This window comes from Hemiscyllium ocellatum, chromosome 7 (assembly GCF_020745735.1).
Source record: "Hemiscyllium ocellatum isolate sHemOce1 chromosome 7, sHemOce1.pat.X.cur, whole genome shotgun sequence".
Taxonomy (NCBI): domain Eukaryota; kingdom Metazoa; phylum Chordata; class Chondrichthyes; order Orectolobiformes; family Hemiscylliidae; genus Hemiscyllium; species Hemiscyllium ocellatum.
In genome coordinates this window covers 97,394,752-97,414,225 of record NC_083407.1, presented here as the reverse complement: position 1 = coordinate 97,414,225, position 19,474 = coordinate 97,394,752, and the positions used below count along the sequence as shown (strand labels likewise).

Here is a 19,474-nt window from a genome sequence, read left to right as displayed (position 1 = left end):
ACCTTGAGCTCCAGATCTATTAAATTCCCCTTGAGTGATGATTGATTGGCTTCATAATTCCAGGTTGTACTGAAATAGTTTTTGCTGTACTGCTATTACAAGAACTGCTTTTCTTTGTGAATATATTCGAGGGTGTTGTAATTGTCTGCAGTACTGTTGCAGTTCACCTGATCCTTAGCTCCTTCCAATCCACAACCACTTCCACCTAGAAGGACAAGGGCAACAAGAAACTTGGGACCACCACTATCTGCAAGTTTTTCTCCATGCCACTCACTATCCTTGATGGACAAAGTCAGAAGTCACAAAACAGCAGGTTATACTCCAAAAGGTTTATTTGAAATCTGTTGAATTCCAGAGATGAACTCAAGTTTGTGGAACAGCAGGAAGAATGGAGAAAAATCAACCACAGATATCACCCCTGATCACTATGAAGTGGCTTTAAGAATTCCTACTAGTAGGTGGGTGTGTGCAATTGGGAAATAGCCTTCTGACAATGATCATTCTGGTTCTTGCATGAAAGATGAACAGATGAGAAATGGGTTAGGCCAGAAATATATTTTTTGACATGCATGAATCACCTCTTCAGTAAAACTAAATTGAATTACAGCTGGAAAATGCATTGGGTTTTGAATAGAAAGAAACATTTAACTGTGAGAAACAAGTGACCTTTAAATGTGCTTCAATGTGCAATCCTTTTCAGCTATGAAGGTTGAGCAGAATGATTATTTTTGCCAGCCATGCTCATTTTCTCTCCTCGTCCACCTATTGTTCTAAAAGGGCTTGCTTCTGTTGTATTTGTGCATGATACTGATCACTTGCTAATTCTTGTTCTAGGTGTCATTTTTCATACTTGCTGCGAGATTGGAACACAAAGCCAAAATTGCCCCTGTCCTCATTCAACATGCATACAATCACTTTCAACAGTGGATAGTTCGAATCTCGGGCTTTCTCCTCTCTAGCCCAGAGTACAGAACTCCTGCCGAATTGCTGATTGTGACAGATTAGCTACCTTATCACAAGGTGAAAAAACAAAATTTGTACAGTTCATTTACACTGGTCCTTGGCCACCTAAGCAAGCCATCAGGCTAGCTACTGTTACAACTGTTTATACAATATACTCTCAAATTACATATTGCACTATTGTTGCTCCGAGCTCCAATGACCAGACAGTAAACCACATGAGATTCATGTTTTCCGCTTGAGAAATATGGAATCAATCTAGATGTGGAGGTGGCAGCTGAACTTCATGCAAGAAATATGATATCCAAAAATCACAAATAAACAAGTATCCTGGAATACATTAGACTGAAGTGTATATTCAAGCATAAATCGGCCTATGCTGTCTGAACTCCAGCAAAGCCAAAGACCTCACTCATTTTTGTGCAAGAATGTTGAAGTGAATTAATAGAAGTACCAAGAGTCAGAATTATCCAGAGACAAAACAAGACACCAAAAAACCTCAGCAGCTAATAATAGCAAAGGAGTCTCCATTCTGAACTGTTTCCAGGACCAACAATCACAGCTCTCACCATTCAAGTTGTACATTGAGAAGCGATAAGAAAAGTTTGCAAGATTGGTTTCTTGCCGAAGTGGGGATTTTTTCACATCTTCAGGTTTCCCGGTATCCAAACTCTGGGAAGACAAAATAAAAGCTATTCTCAATTTCATAAGCATTTTATAATAACTGTAAGCTCATTTTACATTCAGCTCTGAAATAAATAAACAACATTCATTTCTTGAAAGGAATAATAATTCACAAAATCATAAAGTACATCAGTTAATTTTAAATACCTAGAAGTACTCCTATCAGCACTCCTATCAGCAAGGTTAGTGTTCTTATGCTTGGTCATTATCATGAGTCCAGCTCAAAGTAGTGATGACAGCAGCAGGTTCAAACATAACACCACTTGTGCATGAACAGCCTTGTCATACCCACTGCTGAGTTTCACACTTTACTGTGACGTTTAGATGATGTCCAGTCCCAGTGGAACAGCATCCAGACCGAACTTGTACTGTTGAATTATATTCAAAGATCGGATCGGTCCTGGTATCCTGATCCCAATAAAGCATCTGGTTGACCTTATCCTCTATAATGGAATCAGGAAGAACTATAGCAAGACCAATACCAGGTTAAATAAGTTAAAACCTGTTAATTTGCTGGTTAAGGAGACCCAGGTCAAACAGAATGCAAAGAGATAAGAGAGGTTTCATTAGAGAGCTTTAAGTTAAATGATAGAAACTAGAATTCTAGTAATGGAAAACAAGAGATTGGAAAACAAAAAGAAAATAGTTTTGATTTTAGGTTCATTTCTAATGGAGGATACTTAAGTTCTACTGTGCTGGTTAAATCATAGGAACATTAAACTTAGGAGCAAGACTAGGCTATTTGGTCCTTAGAGTCTGCTTCACTAATACCATGGCTGATATGGCTGTGGTCTTTGCTTCACTTTTCTGTCAGCACCCAATTACTATTAAAATCTAACACAGCCTTGAGGAAATGTAAACAGTCCACTACCTTCTGGGAAAGAGAATTCCACATACAAATAATCCTCAGAGAAAGGCAAATCTCATCTCTTTCTTAAAAGGCAGACTACTTGTTCTTAACTATTTTTCCTGTTTTTTGTCTCCTCCAAAAGAGGAAACTTTCTCCAGGTGTTCCACCCTATCCACTTCCTCTTAATGTAACAAACAAAGGCAGAAATTACTGGAGAAACTTAGCAGTTTGGCAGTCTCTGTGGAAAGAACTCTTGAAGAAGTCTCACAAGACTCAAAATATTAATTCTGTTTTCACTCCACAGATACTGCCAGGCTGCTGAGTTTCTCTGGGAGCTTGTCTTTGTTTGTTTCAGTACTCCAGAATGTGCAGGTTTTTTTGGTTTCATTATCTTAATATATTACATGTTTCAAAAAGACAACTTCTCATTCTTCTAAACTCTCAACAAATATGGAGTTAATCTATTCAACCTTTCATCAAAAGATAATCCTTTCATCTCAGAAGGCTCACCAGATATCCATGGACCTGTGTGAGAGATATTTCTAAATAGCTAGCTCATTAGTATCAACTTATCTGGAGAGATGAGTGCTGTCATAGTTAAATACAGTACAATTATACAATTCTCTCAGAATTCATGGGCAAAGGCAACATGGAGGAAGCTGAGAGGGGCAGAGCAGTTATAGACAGAAAGTGGATACTAGAATGTCAGCAAAATAAGTAACAGGAAGAAATTAGATTGGTTTACGGAGGTCAGGATATTGAATTTTCTCTGCTCCTCATATTAAATTCTTCTATTCCTATTAGTTACTATTGCTGTTAAAAGCTTGAGAGTCACAGCAACTACTAGCTTGTTTTCCCCTTATCCCTGTAATGGCATGACCGATATCATTGGCTATATGGCCTTTATGCAAATGAGTTCTCAATTTTACAATTCAATTATCAAAACATAAATATCGAAAAATACATACATACAAACAAAAACTATTACAAGTACAAACATGAAGTATAAAAGTTTGGTTGTACAATACAGCTGTTCCACAGATTGGGGAAAGCATACTTGATTTTTAACTCAACATACGAAGACCAAATAACCCTTTAAAAAGCACTTCCCATCATTAATATTCTTAGAGATAGAATTATAGTTAATGCATCTGATGACAACCAACTGAAGTGTATTCAATGAGCAAACTCTGACATTAATGATGTGGAGGCGCTGGTGCTAGACTGGGGTGGACAAAGTCAGAAGTCACACAACACCTGAATATAGTCCAATAGGTTTATTTGAAAACACAAGCTTTCTGCTGCTTCATCAGGTGAAGTGAGGTGAATTTGGTGAGCAGATCATTCCCCATGAGACCCCAGTTTCTGATCTTTCCTTTTGCTCCTGGAGGAGTAAATATATCTTTTGGTATTTCCCATTCCGAAAGTGTGTTACTGAAATTAACTCCGTTATGAACTGCCTTTGTCGAAAGAAGCATCAAGAAAGCTCACGGATCAATGTTTTTAAAAAGGAAAAAAACAGAAAAATTTGAACCTCGTCTATCTATACCTCAACCCCTAATCACAAGCTCATAAAAGGTAAAGAGAACTCCTGACATAAACAGTACATACAATATGTTTACAAATAGATATATCTTTGAGCAATAAAGGCAGTCAATAGACTACTCCCTGCACATTTAGGAGCGCTCTCATGTCCCAAAAAAAAGTTCTGCGTGCCGGACTGAAAAGGTGACAAGTCTTTTTTTCCCCCCATCGCTTTTAGTTTTCAGTAGGCCCATTGGGAATTTAGATTAGTGGGAATGGAGATTCGGGCAGTTGAATTTTCTTCCGGCAGAACGTAGCAGGTAAGGGTCACCACCAATGTCCCTGCTAACTGCATCTGAGGGAAGTGCACCCAGCTTCAGCTCCTTGAAAACCACGTTAGGGAATTGGAGCTAGAGCTAAATGAACTTTGGATCATTCAGGAGGCAGAGGGTTATTGAGAGGAGTTACAGGGAGGTAGTCGCAGCTCAGGTACAAGGAGGTGGTGGATAGGTTACCATAAGGGATGGAAAGGGAACCAACAGGCAGTGCAGTGATCCCTGTGGAGGTGCCCCTCAGCAACAAGTATACAGTTTTGGATACTATGAGGTGGGGGCGGCAACAACTAATCAGGGGTAAGCAATGGGGCACAGGTGTGTGGCACAGAGTCTGTCCCTGTCGCTCACAAGGGAAGGGGGAAGAGGAGCAGAGCATTAGTCATTAGGGACTCCATGGTTAGGGGGACAGAAAGTTCTGCAAGAGCGAGAGAGACTCACGGTTGGTGTGTTGCCTCCCAGGTGCCAGGGTTCATGATGTCTCTAATTGTGTTTTCGGGATCCTTGCGAGAGAGGAGGAGCAGCCCCAAGTCGTGGTCCACATAGACACCAACAACATTGGTAGGAAGAGAGATAGGGATTTAAAGCAGAAATTCAGGGAGCTGGGATGGAAGCTTAGAGCTAGGACGAACAGAGTTTTTACCTCTGGTTTGTTGCCAGTGCCACGTGCCAGCGAGGAGGGGAATAGGGAGAGTGAGGAGTTGAACACGTGGCTACAGGGATGGTGTACAGAGGGACAGTTTTGAATTCCTGAATAATTGGGGCTCTTTCTGGGGTAGGTGGGACCTCTACAAACAGGATGGTTGTACAGCCTGAATCAGAGCAGTACCAATATCCTTGGCGGCAGGGCGGTGAGTTTGCTTCTGCTCTTCTGGTGGCTTTAAACTATTTCAGCAGGGGGATGGGAAACTAAATTGTCGTTCCAGTGTCCAAAAGGTTGCGAGTAGGGGGGACTGAAATAAGGTTTCAGGGTCGCAAGAGGACACTGGCAAGCAGAAAGTTAGTTTGAAGTATGTCTACTTCAACACCAAGACCATCCAGAATAAGGTGGGTGGAAATGCAGCATGGGGCAGTATCTGGGATTTTGATGTTGTCGCTATTTCAGGGACATGGGTAGAGCAGGGACAGGAATGGTTGTTGCAGGTTCTGGGATTTAGATGTTTCAATAAGAACAGAAAAGATGGTAAAAGAGGTGGGGCATTGTTAGTCAAGGGCAGTATTATGGCTGCAGAAAGGAGGTTTGAGGACTAGTCAACTGAGGTATTAGGGGGCTAAAATTAGAACAAGAAAGGAGAGGGCACCCTGTTGGGAGTTTTCTACAGGCCTCAGAATGGTTCCAGAGAATTAGAGGAAAGGATAGCAAAGCTGATTCTCGATAGGAGTGAGATTGACAGGGTAGTTGTTACAGGGGACTCCAACTTTCCAAATATTGACTGGGAATGCTGTAGTTCAAGTACTTTAGATGAGTCAGTTTTTGTCCATTGGGTGCAGGAGGGTTCTCTGACACAGTATGTAGACAGGCTGACAAGGAGTAAGGTCACATTAAAACTTGATACTGGGTAATGAACCTGGCCAGATTTGGAGGTAGGTGAGCACTTTGATGATAGTGACCACAATTCAGTTATGTTTACTTTAGCAATGAAAATGGATAGGTATACATCGGAGGGCAAGAACTACAGCTAGGGGAAAGGAGATTACACAAGATTTAGGATGTATAAGATGGGGAAGAAAACTGCAGGGGAAGGACATAATTGAAATGTGGAGTTTATTCAAGGAACAGCTACTGTATGCCCTTGATAAGCATGCACCTGTCAGACAAGGAGGAGGTTGTTGAATGTAGGAGCCATAGTTTACTAAGCAAGATGAAGCTCTTGTCAAGAGGAAAAGAAAGCTTATGTTAGGATGAGATGTGAAGGCTCAGTTAGGTTGATTGTGAGTTACAAGGTAGCCAGGAAAAACCTAAAGAGAGAGCTAAGACAAGCAAGGAGTGGACAGGAGAAGTTATGGGCAGATAGAAACAAGGAAAGTCCTGAAGCTTTCTATGGATATATAAAACGGGTAAAAGAATGACCAGAGTAAGAATAGGGCCAATCAAGGACAGGAGTGGGAAGTTGTGTGTGGAGTTAGAAGAGAGGGGAAGCGCTATTTGAATATTTTTCAGTATTCACACTGGAAAAAGACAATGTTGTCGAGGAGAATACTGAGAAACGGGCTACTAGACTAGTTGGGATTGAGGTTCATAAGGAGGTGGTGTTAGAAATTCTGGAAAATGTGAAAATAGATAAATCCCCTGGCCTGGATGGGATTTATTCTAGGATTCATTCTAGGATTCTCTGGGAAGTCAGAGAAGAGATTGCCGAGCCTTTGGCTTTGATCTTTTGTCGTCATTGTCCACAGGAATAGTACAAGACGACTGGAGGATAGCGAATGTTTTTCCCTTGTTCACGAAAGGGAGTAGAACAACTTACTCCGGTTGTGGGTAAAGTGTCGGAAAAGGTTATAAGATTTATAATCATCTCGATAGGAATAAATTGGTTAAGATATTCAACATGGTTTTGTGAAGGGTAGGTCTTGCCTCACAAACCTTATTGAGTTCTTTGAGAAGGTGAGCAAACAGGTGGATGAGGATAAAGCAGTTGATGTGGTGCATCTGGATTTCAGTAAGGCGTTTGTTAAGGTTCCCCATGGTAGGCTACTGCACAAAATATGGAATCATGGAATTGAGGATGATTTAGTGGTTTGGATTCAAAATTGGCTAGCTGAAAAAAGACAGAGGATGGTGGTTGATGGGAAATGTTCATCCCAGAGTTCAGTTACTAGTGGTGTACTGCAAGGATCTGTTTTGGAGCCATTGCTGCTTGCCATTTTTATAAATGGCCTGGATGAGGGCGTAGAAGGATGGGTAAGTAAATTTGTAGATGACACTAAGGTCAATGCAGTTGTGGAGAGTGCCAAAGGATGTTGTAGGTTACATAGGGACATAAAAAAGCTGCAGAACTGGGCTCAGAGGTGGAAAATGGAGTTTAATGCAGAAAAGAGTAAGGTGAATCACTTTGAAAGGAGTAACAGGAATGCAGAGTACTTGGTGGATGGTAAGATTCTTGGCAGTGTGTTTGAGCAGAGAGATCTCTGTCCTTGTACATAGATCCCTCAAAGTTGCCACCCAGGTTGATAGGACTGTTAAGAAGGCACACAGGGTGTTAGCTTTTATTAGTAGAGGGATCGAGTTTTGGAACCATGAGCTCATGCTGCAGCTGCACAAAAACTCTGGTGCAGCCATACTTTCAGTATTGTGTGCAGCTCTGGTCACCACATATAGGAAGGATGTGGAAGCTTTGGGAAAGTTTCAGAGGAGATTTACTAGGATGTTGCCCGATATGGAGGGAAGGTCTTATGAAGAAAGGTTGAGGAACTTGAGGCTGTTTTCGTTAGAGAGAATGAGGTTGAGAGGTGGCCTAGTTGAGACATACAAAATAATCAGAGGGTTAGATCAGGTAGACAGTGATAGCTTTTTTCCTTGGATGGTGATGGCTAGCACAAAGGGGCATAGCTTCAAATTGAGGGGTGGTAGATATAGGACAGATGTCAGAGGTAGTTTCTTTACTCAGATAGTAAAAGGGGCATGGAACCCACTGCCTGCAACAGTTGTAGACTCGCCAACTTTACAGACACTTAAATAGTCACTGGATAGGTATTTGGGCGAGAATGAAATAGTGTAGGTTAGATGGGCTTCAGACTGGTTTCACAGGCCAGGGCAACATAGAGGACCGAAGGGCCTGTACTGCGCTGTAACGTTCTTTGTTCTGTGTTCTGTGTTCTAAGTCAGGTAACTAACTTACCTGAGTGAGTTTGTCAAGCTCACCGAGCCAGGCACCAAACATCTTATCCAAGTCCTGGTCCTCCTTATCACTGTCCTCCTCTGCAGCATGGTCCACATCTTCATCAGAGGTCTGATCCATCTGCAACCAAAGTAATGATCAGTCATTAAGTTTATTTGAGCCATTGTATTGCAATGCAATTGAGCACTTAACACATTTAATACTGCATATCCTTTCAAATTCCTCCCACCACCCTTGGTCTGTACCCGCCAGTAAACTACTCCAGTGTTGTATAGTGACGAACCTGTAAGCACCAAATATTGATGAGACTCTGTGCACACAACTATTGTAATACAATATTAAACAAATGATATTGTATCCAATACAGTGCTTGTCATACAGTGAGACTTGGCCCCAGTAGTACTGTATACTATTTTACAATGATAGCCCTGTACCCACAGGAATTGTATCCCAGTGTAATGTCTACAGGAACACTATCTCAACATTATATAGCATCATATCTATCACAGTTGCATCTCAGTTTTATGGGGCAGACCTGTACTTACCAGTAATGTAATTTAGCATTATACAGTGACAGACCTGTTCTCACCATTTGCTCAATCTCAGCAATAGACTGCAGTAAATCTGTACCCTCCAGTATTATTCAAATTGCTTTCATCATTAAGAGGAATTAAACAGTTAGTACAAGCCAGTTGGCATGGGGAGGCTCTATACCCTATTGTGGACATGCCATCACTATACAAACACACACCAGGGATTAAACAGAACAAATCTCTGGGATAAAAGGAGTTCAAAGAACATTCAGTTGGCAAGGGAACGAGTCGACAAGTCCACTCCCACAATTCCTCTATTTTCAGTGTAAGAACAAATATCTAAATAGAAGGCGCCCACACATATACTGCTATTAGGTAGTTAGACAGAACATCAGCATGGTTGGGCAATAGTTCTGAATCTGATGATCCGGATAGAGGTGATATGGTGAAACTGCGGGGAACCAGAATATGCTCTCACTCTTCCTCGTGCCGGAAAGTTCTCATTATACTTAAAATTGGATTGCCACTCCCAGAGAAGCCATTGCTCATCACTAAAGAACATTGTAGAAGTCTGATTAATAATCTCATTCCCTCCCATCACATTTAATTTCTTCCAGTGATTTAAAGATCACGAACTGATCTGAAGTAACAGGGGCTTTCAGCAGATTAATGTCAAGCAAAGCTACCATAAGTCTCCCCGAATCAAGACTTTAATATTTGTACAAAGTGTGAAGGAGTAATTCTGTTCAGTGGAGTGGTGAATCCCACTTACAAATTAAAAATTAATGTCATGCATTAATCACAAATAGCACTCATTGGCAACAGAATAACACATGCCACAATTTTTGTTACAAAACAGATGCCTTGTTGTTGCACTGGTCTTAGTGGATGGTATATTTGGCATTCAAAGTATTTTTAAAAACCAATCCAGGATAGTGATAGGTCTGACCACTGGTCTATGCAGAATTGACTGTTCTCAGCTGGAGACATTTCTAAAAAGGTTGCAATTAGTCAACACATCACTCGGTTAGAAAGGTGGGAGGAGGGAGAAATCAATTGCTCCTGATCTCTAATCAGTGGCTCTTGACGGTGAATGTGGATGTGTGAATGAAAAGGTCGGCTGTGATGTCTTCCATAGTTTAATTGTTCACTAAGTCACAATCAAGGCTTAAAACATTTTAAAAAATGGCCCTTGGGTTCAGTATCAGAATATCACCCAGCACTATGAAACAATAAGTCAGGATAGTTCATCCTCTTGGAACAAGGGGATCAAGTGGGGAGGGAAAAATACGATAAATGGAGACAGAGGAATAGTTTAAAACAACCTGATGAATGGGATCACTGGGAAGAGGTACATAGTGAAATAAGCCCAAGTGACTGAAATGACTTGCACTTCTGTAGCATTCCTAATTCCATTAAATGCCAACTGATCCCAGCACCTGCAAGTATTTGTTGGAAACATGGCAGTCAGTCAATTTGCTAACAGAAAGGTTCCAAAAAAAAATGGTCACTGAATCTGGGATTGTTCTCTTTAGAGAACAGGCAATTAAGGAACGCTGAATAGATATTTTCAAAATTGAAGGATTTTATAAAGCAGCTTTGAAGAAGCCATTCCACTGGCCAAAGTTTTACATAACTGTCAAGAGAAACAGCATGGAAATGAGATGACATTTTCTTTCTGCACACAGAGGGTTATAGTGATCTAGAATGCATTCTGAAGTGGTGACAGAATGAGGATTCCACAGAAGTTTGAGCTTATAAATGAAAGAGCTGCTTTTACTGCTGGCAGGTTGATAATAAGGTGATATGCATTGAATGAAGGGTAGAATTACAATATTTTCATACAGATTATTACAACAGAAATATTTTATGACAAATTTCTTTTAAAAAAGAGAATGAATTACTTAAGAGTGTATATAAAAGATGCAAAAAGAAATACTTCAGATTACCTTGCTGAGCTAGCACACTAAGAGCCAAACAACGTAGAATTGACTATCAAACTGCATAAAAATATGATTTACAGTATATACACCTGAAGGTATTGTCTTATATAGAGCTGTGTTTCATAAATTCATAAATAAGACTTCACAATAGATAATATCTCAAAATGCAAGGAACTAAACACTGAAGTACAAGTAAAAATTAGAACAGTCTGTTTCCACACTATCCTATTCATGGCTCCCAACACAATTGCCTCATCTGGTCTTTCAAATCATGTTATTTTTCAAACACAACTATTTGTAACTTGAGCACAAACAGCAGTCCAACATAAATAATTTAATCCCAAAATCAATAGCACAGCTACGCTATGGGTCAGAAGACAGCACCGGCGCAAAATTGCTCCAGATGGACGCCCAAAACAAAATTGTGGTTATAATCGTTTCTTTACTGGAAAACTTCTTGTGTAAATGATGCACATTTTAAACTGTAATCGAAAGTTAGGGGATTAAGGGATTCACAGAGTTGTGAAATCTCCGAAACATGATGGTCAATTCAGACCGCTCTATCATTTGCCTTGCAAAAATGATAACAAGGAGACCCAAGGAGGTTATGTTTTTAATAGGCTTGCTGGAGTTTCACACTAATCAATCATTTAAACTATCTATAAAATAATGAATATAATTAGTAGCATAAGCACCTTTTAGATGACTTGATCATTTTTAATACAAAACTAATCAACCTTTCTGGCTCAGAAAATGAACAATCTATAACAAGGAATCTATCCCTTCAACTGGTATTTTTTCTCACTTAACTTAAATAAAAATCAAATTTTTTTTTACTTTTACTCTTTTTTTTACCTCTCTCAAAATATAATCCTTATCTATCTGTTAAACAGGTCTAACCATTTCACCTTCTACTTTGCTGTTATTCTATTCAATCTTTTTGCTAAAATCTCAGTGGTCAAAGAGTTCGAATGATAGGCCTTACTATTCACTAAATTCAAAGTTACCCCACTGTCCTCACTGGGCTGTTCCAGCTCAAACTTTCAGTACAAATTTCCAGCAAGTTACAATAAGTGCATGTGACAATAAATACAATTCAATTCAATACAAAAACATGGAGATGATGTCAATAAAAGTCTAATGGAACGTATAAGATGCAGCACCAGTTCATTCAGCATTTTCATCCGATTTGCCACTTCTGACAGAAAATTGCTCCCTTCAACCAGAAATAGCTACACCAAAAGTAATTTCTCAAGACTCATGTCAATTAGGATGCTTTACGCTTTTGCCTCAACTACCAATAGACACTTTCTAGAATTATTACACTGTCGGGGCTGCCATAGATGAGGTAGGTCAATACAGAGATTAAGCGGCTGATTGCTTGGAATACTGTTTTCAGGCTGAGACTTGGGAGTCTCAGCAGATTTGGCAGCATCCATTACTTTCCCCCATATGGTTAACATTTCAGATCGATGACCTCATGTCACAACAGTTCTGAAACATTTACTATTTCTCTTCATAGATGCTACGGTGCTGAATATTTCATAGAAACCAAAAATAGGAGCAGGAGTAAGCCATTCAACCCTGTGAGCCTGCTCCACTATTCAATATGATCATAGCTGATCATTCAACTCTATACTTTATTCCTGCTTTCTCCCCATCAATCAATTTAGCTCCAATAACTATATATAACTTCCTCTTGAAAAAATTCAATGTTTCGTCTTTAAAACATGCTTTTATTTCCAACATTTTCCATGTCTAATTCATCTTTTCAGTATCTGCAGTGTTTGCTCGAGATGTAATGGAGACACTAGCTTCTGTAAGCAAAGATCAGCCAACTGGAGAACACTCAAATTGGATATCATCTTTCTACATTTTATTCACTCTCATGCAGTGTTTGCTTTTGTCTGTGTACTGGAGGCAGTATTTAAAGAGAGCTGTCCATGCCAAGTATAGCAGCAGGATAAGTTGAACATTGTAAATTATACCTGCTTTCGCTGTCCATAAATATCTTGCCTTTTAGTTTGTAACTGAACTTTTCTCTTCTTATAAATAACTGAGTTCTACAGTCCGGAAGGTTACAGCAACTTAGGGAAAGTGAGGACCACAGATGCTGGACATCAGAGTCAATAAGTGTGGTGCTGGAAAAACACAGCAGGTCAGGCAGCATCCAAGGAGCAGGAGAATCGACGTTTCAGGCATAAGCCCTTCATCAGAAATGTCAAGTTCAGCAGAATATACCAAATATACCTGGTGAACATGAAGATTGCTGTAATTGGCCTCAGCATCCCAAGGTGAAAGTGAGGACTGCAGATGCTGGAGATTAAAGTCTAGATCAGAGTGGTGCTGGAAATGCACAGGTCAGGCAGCAGAGGAGCAGGAAAATCGACATTTCAGGCAAAAGCTCTTGATCAGGTCTGAGGCTGGAAGCCTGGGGGTGTGGAGAGATAAATGAGAGGGGATGGAGCTGTGGAGAAGGTAGCTGGGAGTGCAACAGATAGATGGAGGAAGTGGTAAAGGTGATAGGTCAGAGAGGAGGGTGGAGCGAATAGATGGGAAGGAAGATTGACAGCTGAGCTGGAAGTTTGGAACTGGGGAAAGGCCAGAGGGGGGTTAATGAGGAAACTGGTGAAGTCCACATTGATGCCCTGGGGTTGAAGGTATCCAAGACGGAAGATGAGGCATTCTTCCTCCGTGTGTCAGGTGGTGAGTGAGTGGCGGTGGAGGAGGCCCAGCACCTGCATGCCTCGGCAGAATGGGAGGGGGAGTTGAAATGTTCGGTTACAGGGCGGTGGGATTGATTGGTGCGGGTGTCATTGGAATGTTCCCTGAAGTGCTCTGAGAGAAGGTTTCCACGAACATCTGTGACACACAGAGGAAGAACGCCTCTTCTTCCGCCTCGGATACCTCCAACCCCAGTGCATCAATGTGGACTTCACCAGTTTCCTCATTTCCCCTCCCCCCACCTTACCTCAGTTCCAAACTTCCACTCAGCACCGTCCTCATGACCTATCTCACCTGTCAATTTTCCTTCCCACCTCCTCTCCAACCCACCTTTACCCCACCTCCATCCACCTACTGCACTCTCAGCAAGCTTCTCCCCAGCCCAAGTCCCACCCCCTCCCATTGATCTCTCCACCCCGGAGACTTCCAGCCTCATTTCTGATGAAGGGCTCCTGCCTGAAATGTCAATTTTCCTGCTCCTCGGCTGCTGACTGTCTTGCTCAGCACTCCAAGCTCAGTTATGTGCTACCTTTGGTAACTTAAACCAAGGAGGAAGCAACTGTTATTTTGTCTTGCTCTCTCTTCGTGTGGCACATTGGCAATTTAAAATAGTAAGAGTCAAGACAGCAGCCAGGGTAACCAAAAACATGCTGGAATCATGTTTGTGATTAAGTTATTATATCTGCTCATGGGTGAACATGCTATTTACACATACTGTCTAAGCTCACACCAAGAGTGTGACTATTTGGAAAAAGTCCCAGATGACCTGATAACCCTAGAACCTATCATCCCAGGGAAAGAAAACCCTGGCAACAATCCACTCAACCCAAGTGGTTTCTACTTCAAAGAGGTGAAGGAGTTGGGCTTTAATAAGACATTGACTGCAGCCCATCTTCATTAATTCTGAGAAAATACCACAAGCTTCAGAATTGAAGATTGAGCAACAAAGGCCTAACTCTGGCTGAAGACAGAGCACATCCAAAAGCAAATTTCCAAATCATTAACAGGACAATCTCCATTTCAATCAGTGAAACTAGACCAAAGACCCCTTTGGGGTCGACAGGTACTTCATTTTCTGCATCGTAATCAAAGCAAAACAAAAGAAACAGACAGAACTCATCATTCTCTCCAGGCAATACTGGTTCACCAGAGCTGTAGTTACAGGCATCATGACCCTCGAACTCATGATTGAGCTGTGATCAATGGCATCAGTTGATCAGCTGGCTGTTCATCTTTTAAAGGATATCACTGCAAAACAAATTTAATTCTCATCCTTACACCTTTCCAGTTGCAGTAAAATAACAAAATATTCCAAGACACTATGATAACAGCATTTTGAAAAAGTATAGTACCAACCACATATGCAGATTAAAATCAGAAAACCTTGTCAAGCATGTATTTTAGGAAGGAATTTGAAAGATTAAAAAAAAGAAAACAATAAAAAGGTGTAGAAAGGGACTTCCAGAGCTTGGAGCGATGGCACCGGAACGTATAACCACTATTGAGCCATTAAAGTTGGTGACGGACAAGAGGAATGAATTAGATGAAATCAGCATGGAAGTGTATGGCGACTAAAGGAGACTATGGCAATAGGAGGAGGCAAAGTCATAGAGGGCTTTGGAAACAATAGGAATTTTAAAATCAGGACCTTGTTTAACTGGAAGCCAATGTAGATCAGTTAGCACAGGAGGAGTATGGAACAAGAATTGCCACAGTTAAGATAAACAGCAGGGTTCTGGATGACTTCAAGTATACATAGGGTAGAACGTGGACACAGCCAGAATTGGTATAGCCAAGACCAGAGGTAATTAATGCAGTAAAGGGAAGGAACATTAGCTGATCCATTTCCTCTCCAGCCCTGGAAGACTGAAGCCAATTGTCACACATTCTTGGACCCTGACATGTGATCCTGTTGCCTTCTGTATGGCTCTGATAAATATCACCTCGACCAAGTGAGCAGCAACCATTGTTCTGTTTCACAGAAAATGCTTCCAAAAATAAGCAGCTGAAACTTGAGACATAACCAAGCTAACAGCTGAAACTCATTAAACTGATGTTCTACCCCAAACTTTGAAACAATTTTGGCAAACAACACTTCAACTTGGAAAGCAAACATTCCTCCATTGACTCTTGTCACTGCACTGGGCTCCAAAATCACACCCCATTCTGATCTAATTCCTGTTTTTTCCTTCAATTCTGTGTTAAGTCAGTGCTGTAGCCAAAGACAAATCTGTCTTTTGACAAATGTAGCCACCCACAATTGGTGTATCTTTGCTGCACACAAGACTTGTTTATTACCATGCAACATCTCAAATTCAGGACAGAAAGTGACTGGGGCAGCTGCCTGGGTTGTCTCAATGGTGCCCTACTTTCAGCAGAAGTTTGATTCAAGCCAATAAACATAGCAATGAATAGACAGTGTTTTGAAACTGTTTCAACAACACTGCATTCAAAGATAACACTCAATGGTCTCAATTTTCAATTTATTGCATTAAAAAAAAGTTGTTTGATAGTCAGACAGAGAATGATGAGTTCAAAGGGCATCAACGCAGGAACACTTGGTACAGGCTAGCAAAGGCCTGAAAAGCTGATCAATTCACTTAAAAATAAATGAGGAACATAGAGAGAAAACACAACCAGTCGTAACATGACAGGTAGATTAGAAAGAGACACGCAACCTATCTGTTCAGATGAGTATTATACTGGGATCCTGCTTGCATCAGCAATGTATTTTTGGAGTTCAACAAAGTGCTTCACAAATAATTTTGTAAACTAAAACACTTGACAAAAAAGATATGACTCAACAGCAAATTTCAGGCAACAGCTGTAAGAACACCCCCAGAGCCATTGTCATGGCTCTCATTCCAACAAACTTCTTTTCCTCCTTTTCTGTCCTCAATCATTCTTTCTTAAATTGGATTAAATTGGGATACAGCTCACAGGCAACAATCATCTTCTGGTACTCAAGGTATCAATTCAATGGACAATAGTTATTTGCATTTATACCAAATAAATCAGGCAAATATAAAACTGGCGCTAATCCAAAGAAAATGTCATCAAGCCAGAAGATTTTTTTGTTTATTAATTCAGGGTATATGGTTTTACTGGCTAGGCTAGTATGTCAATCCCAAGGGATGATGCTGAGCTACCTTCTTGAACCATTGCAGTCCATTTAAATGTAGATGCACCCACAACATCCCTTCAGCAGGAATCTCAGTTTAAAGAAAGAGAAGTGATATGATAATGAAGTTTATAAAGAGAAGGCCAGAGATTAGACATTAGACTGAATGACATGGACATCAATGGTAGGTGAACAAAGTTGAGGATGTGCAAGGGACCAGAATTGGAGAATTTAAAGTGAGAATTTGGCCTTCAATGCAAAGGGATTTGATTACAGAAGATATCTTGCTACTAGGCCAGTTATTTTAACATATGTCATAGGGGAAAATGTTAGAGGCTATTACTAAAAGCATTATAGCAGGGATTTGGATAAGTTTAAGGTTTACATATAGAATTGCCACTATTGTCTGAAAGGGAAATCATGCTGAACCAACCCATTAGAATTTTAACAATTATCCAAACATGCTGTGGATAAAGGGGAACTGGTGAATGTAGCATAGTAAGATTTTCAGAGGGAACTTGATGAAGGTGCAACATAAAAAGATTATTGTGGAAAATAAAAACTCATTATGTAGGGGGAAACATACTGCTGCAGCCAGAAGATTGGTTGGTGAACAGAAAGCAGAGAGTAGGCAGAAATGGGTCTTTTACAGTTTAGCAAGATGTAAAGAGTGATGTACCATCGGGATCATTGCTGGGATCTATTTACAGCTTGTACATATGTCTTGGATCAAAGGATGGAGTGATGATATCATCAGCAAGTTTCACAGCTAAGATAGGTAGGAGTGTAGGTTGTGAAGAAGACACAAGGGAACTGCAATAGGATATGTACTGTAGTAGGTCAAATGAGTAGACAAAGTGTGCAAATGATGTTTAAGGTGGGCAAGTATGAAATAGTGGGTGCAAAGTGACTCTATCAGTCTCGAATACAACTCTCAATCCCAAAAATGACCCACAGTGCCTCATAAATGCCCACTCTTTAGTTGCTAAATCTGTTGAAGTCTGTCCCATTCAGCATGATGATATTACCACACATGATGGAGGTTATTGTCAACGTGAAGTCAAGTGTTCAACTTCACAAGGTGGTCGTGGTGGTCACTCTTACCAATACGATCATGGTTTCAGCAGAAATAGAGCTACAATGTACTGCAAAAGGTGGAAATGGTAGTAGGTAGTAAATGTGAGAAGAATATGGTTACATAAAATATCAAGGTTGTGAGCAGTCTGACTCAGCCTCAAGGCAGTCACTCAGGAAGGGAAATGGAACCAGTAGTTCAGATATAAACATTATGACTGGATTTTAAGACCGTGACAATGTCCTCTGTTTTAACTAGAGAAAATTTCTGCTCAGTTCTGGATGTTGAACTAGCAATCTGAACAGTTTCACACCACTTTTACTATTAGATTGTCATAGCTTACTAACTGGCTCACCAACATCCTCTGGGAAGCAAACTTGACACTAATATCTAGTCTGACCTATATGTGACTAAAATGCTGTTTGCAGTCGGCTGATGTGCTAAATGTTATATAAATGCAAGATCTTCTCTCCTTATGCCTACTTTTACAAAAACAATTGCAAATGTTGAAAACTTAAAATGAAAGTTAAAAAAAATTAATGTTCAGGTTTGTGGCCTATTAAAAGATAGGGAGTTCTTATGAAAAGGTCACAAGTCTGAAACATTAACTCTGTTTCCCTCTCCACAAATGTTACCTGACACGAAAAGTTCCAACATTTCATCTTCTTATGATCATCTCAGAACTGGCCTAGCAAACTTCTCATTTGAGTCAAAACAGCCATACCTGCAGCAGTTTAAAAGGGTGGCCCACAACCACATTCTGAATGCAACTAGGAACAAGCAAGAAATGTTACTAGATCTTAACAAATTAAAGACACTCTGCTCAAAGCAGCAGCATTCCTGATAGTTTAATCTGGAGAGACATTTCTTAAACTATCATATTAAATGGAGGATGAGAACAGCCAGCTTTGACCGCTGTATGGCAATAGAAAGATGAAAGAAAATAGGACATGCCCTGGAGCACAAGAACAAAGAGTTCCAACCCAGGTCACTTACAGTTGGCGTGCTCAGAACAGAATCATTGCCTCAACTTCAGAACTTGAAATATCAACTTCAAATAGTGAAAATGTACTGCAAGAAAAGGCATCAAGATAAATTCAGAGACAACCCTCAATCAAGAGTGATTTGATGAAAACTTTCCCCTTGAAATTCTTCTCCAGTCAGATGCTTTTAGAGGATTTAGAGCATGCTTTGCATTTCACATTTATCCTTGCTGAAAGTGAGATAGTTTCCACAGGTATGTAACAGTGACTTCACTAATACAAATCATTTCAATCAGATAATTTAGTAAATTTAAATTCAGAGCCACTTATCCTTTAGCCATAAATGTCAATTTTATATAAAAAAAACAAAGACAAGAGTTATATGAAAACCTATTCTTGCCATTTTCAAATCAGTCACATCCAAACTACCTCTAACTTCAAAGGCAATAAAACTTGCCAAATCTGTCCCTTTTAATTCAGCCAACAACACAGAAGCAAGTTGGACAATACTTCTGATGGTATTTTACCTCCTGTATAAAAGGTAGGTAAAATTAGACCCAACTCCCCAAGGCACAGAGAGCCCACATGCAAACAAAATGCTTATTGTCCTTCAAGTGCACTTCATGACATGTGAAATCTGCATTATTTTTTTTCTAACACCTGCAGAAGTATAACAGACAGCTTATATTAACCTGCAGACCCCTGCCTGTCATGTTACACTCTAGAACTCTGATCTCCATTACTGAAAATGGCATCAAATTACTACAGATAATGAACAATAAAGAACCCAAAGGCAGATGTGACCAATATTTCTATTAGATTTTTATTTTAAATCTTCTATTTTACATGTATTTCCAAAATAGGAAGGATGTTATTAAATTGGAGAGGGTTCAGAAAAGATTTACC

General features: G+C 40.1%; 1 protein-coding gene across 5 annotated transcripts in view; it reads right to left on the bottom strand.

The window, feature by feature from the left end:
* Positions 1-19,474, bottom strand: part of raph1a (Ras association (RalGDS/AF-6) and pleckstrin homology domains 1a) — a 205,729-nt gene that overhangs the window by 89,721 nt on the left and 96,534 nt on the right. For all 5 annotated transcript variants that reach the window (XM_060827549.1, XM_060827552.1, XM_060827548.1 and 2 more), the window contains 2 exons: positions 8,190-8,309; positions 1,530-1,632 (listed from right to left, as the gene is read on the bottom strand). In XM_060827549.1, the coding sequence (XP_060683532.1) occupies positions 1,530-1,632; positions 8,190-8,309 (223 nt within the window). The remainder of the gene's footprint in view (positions 1-1,529; positions 1,633-8,189; positions 8,310-19,474) is intronic.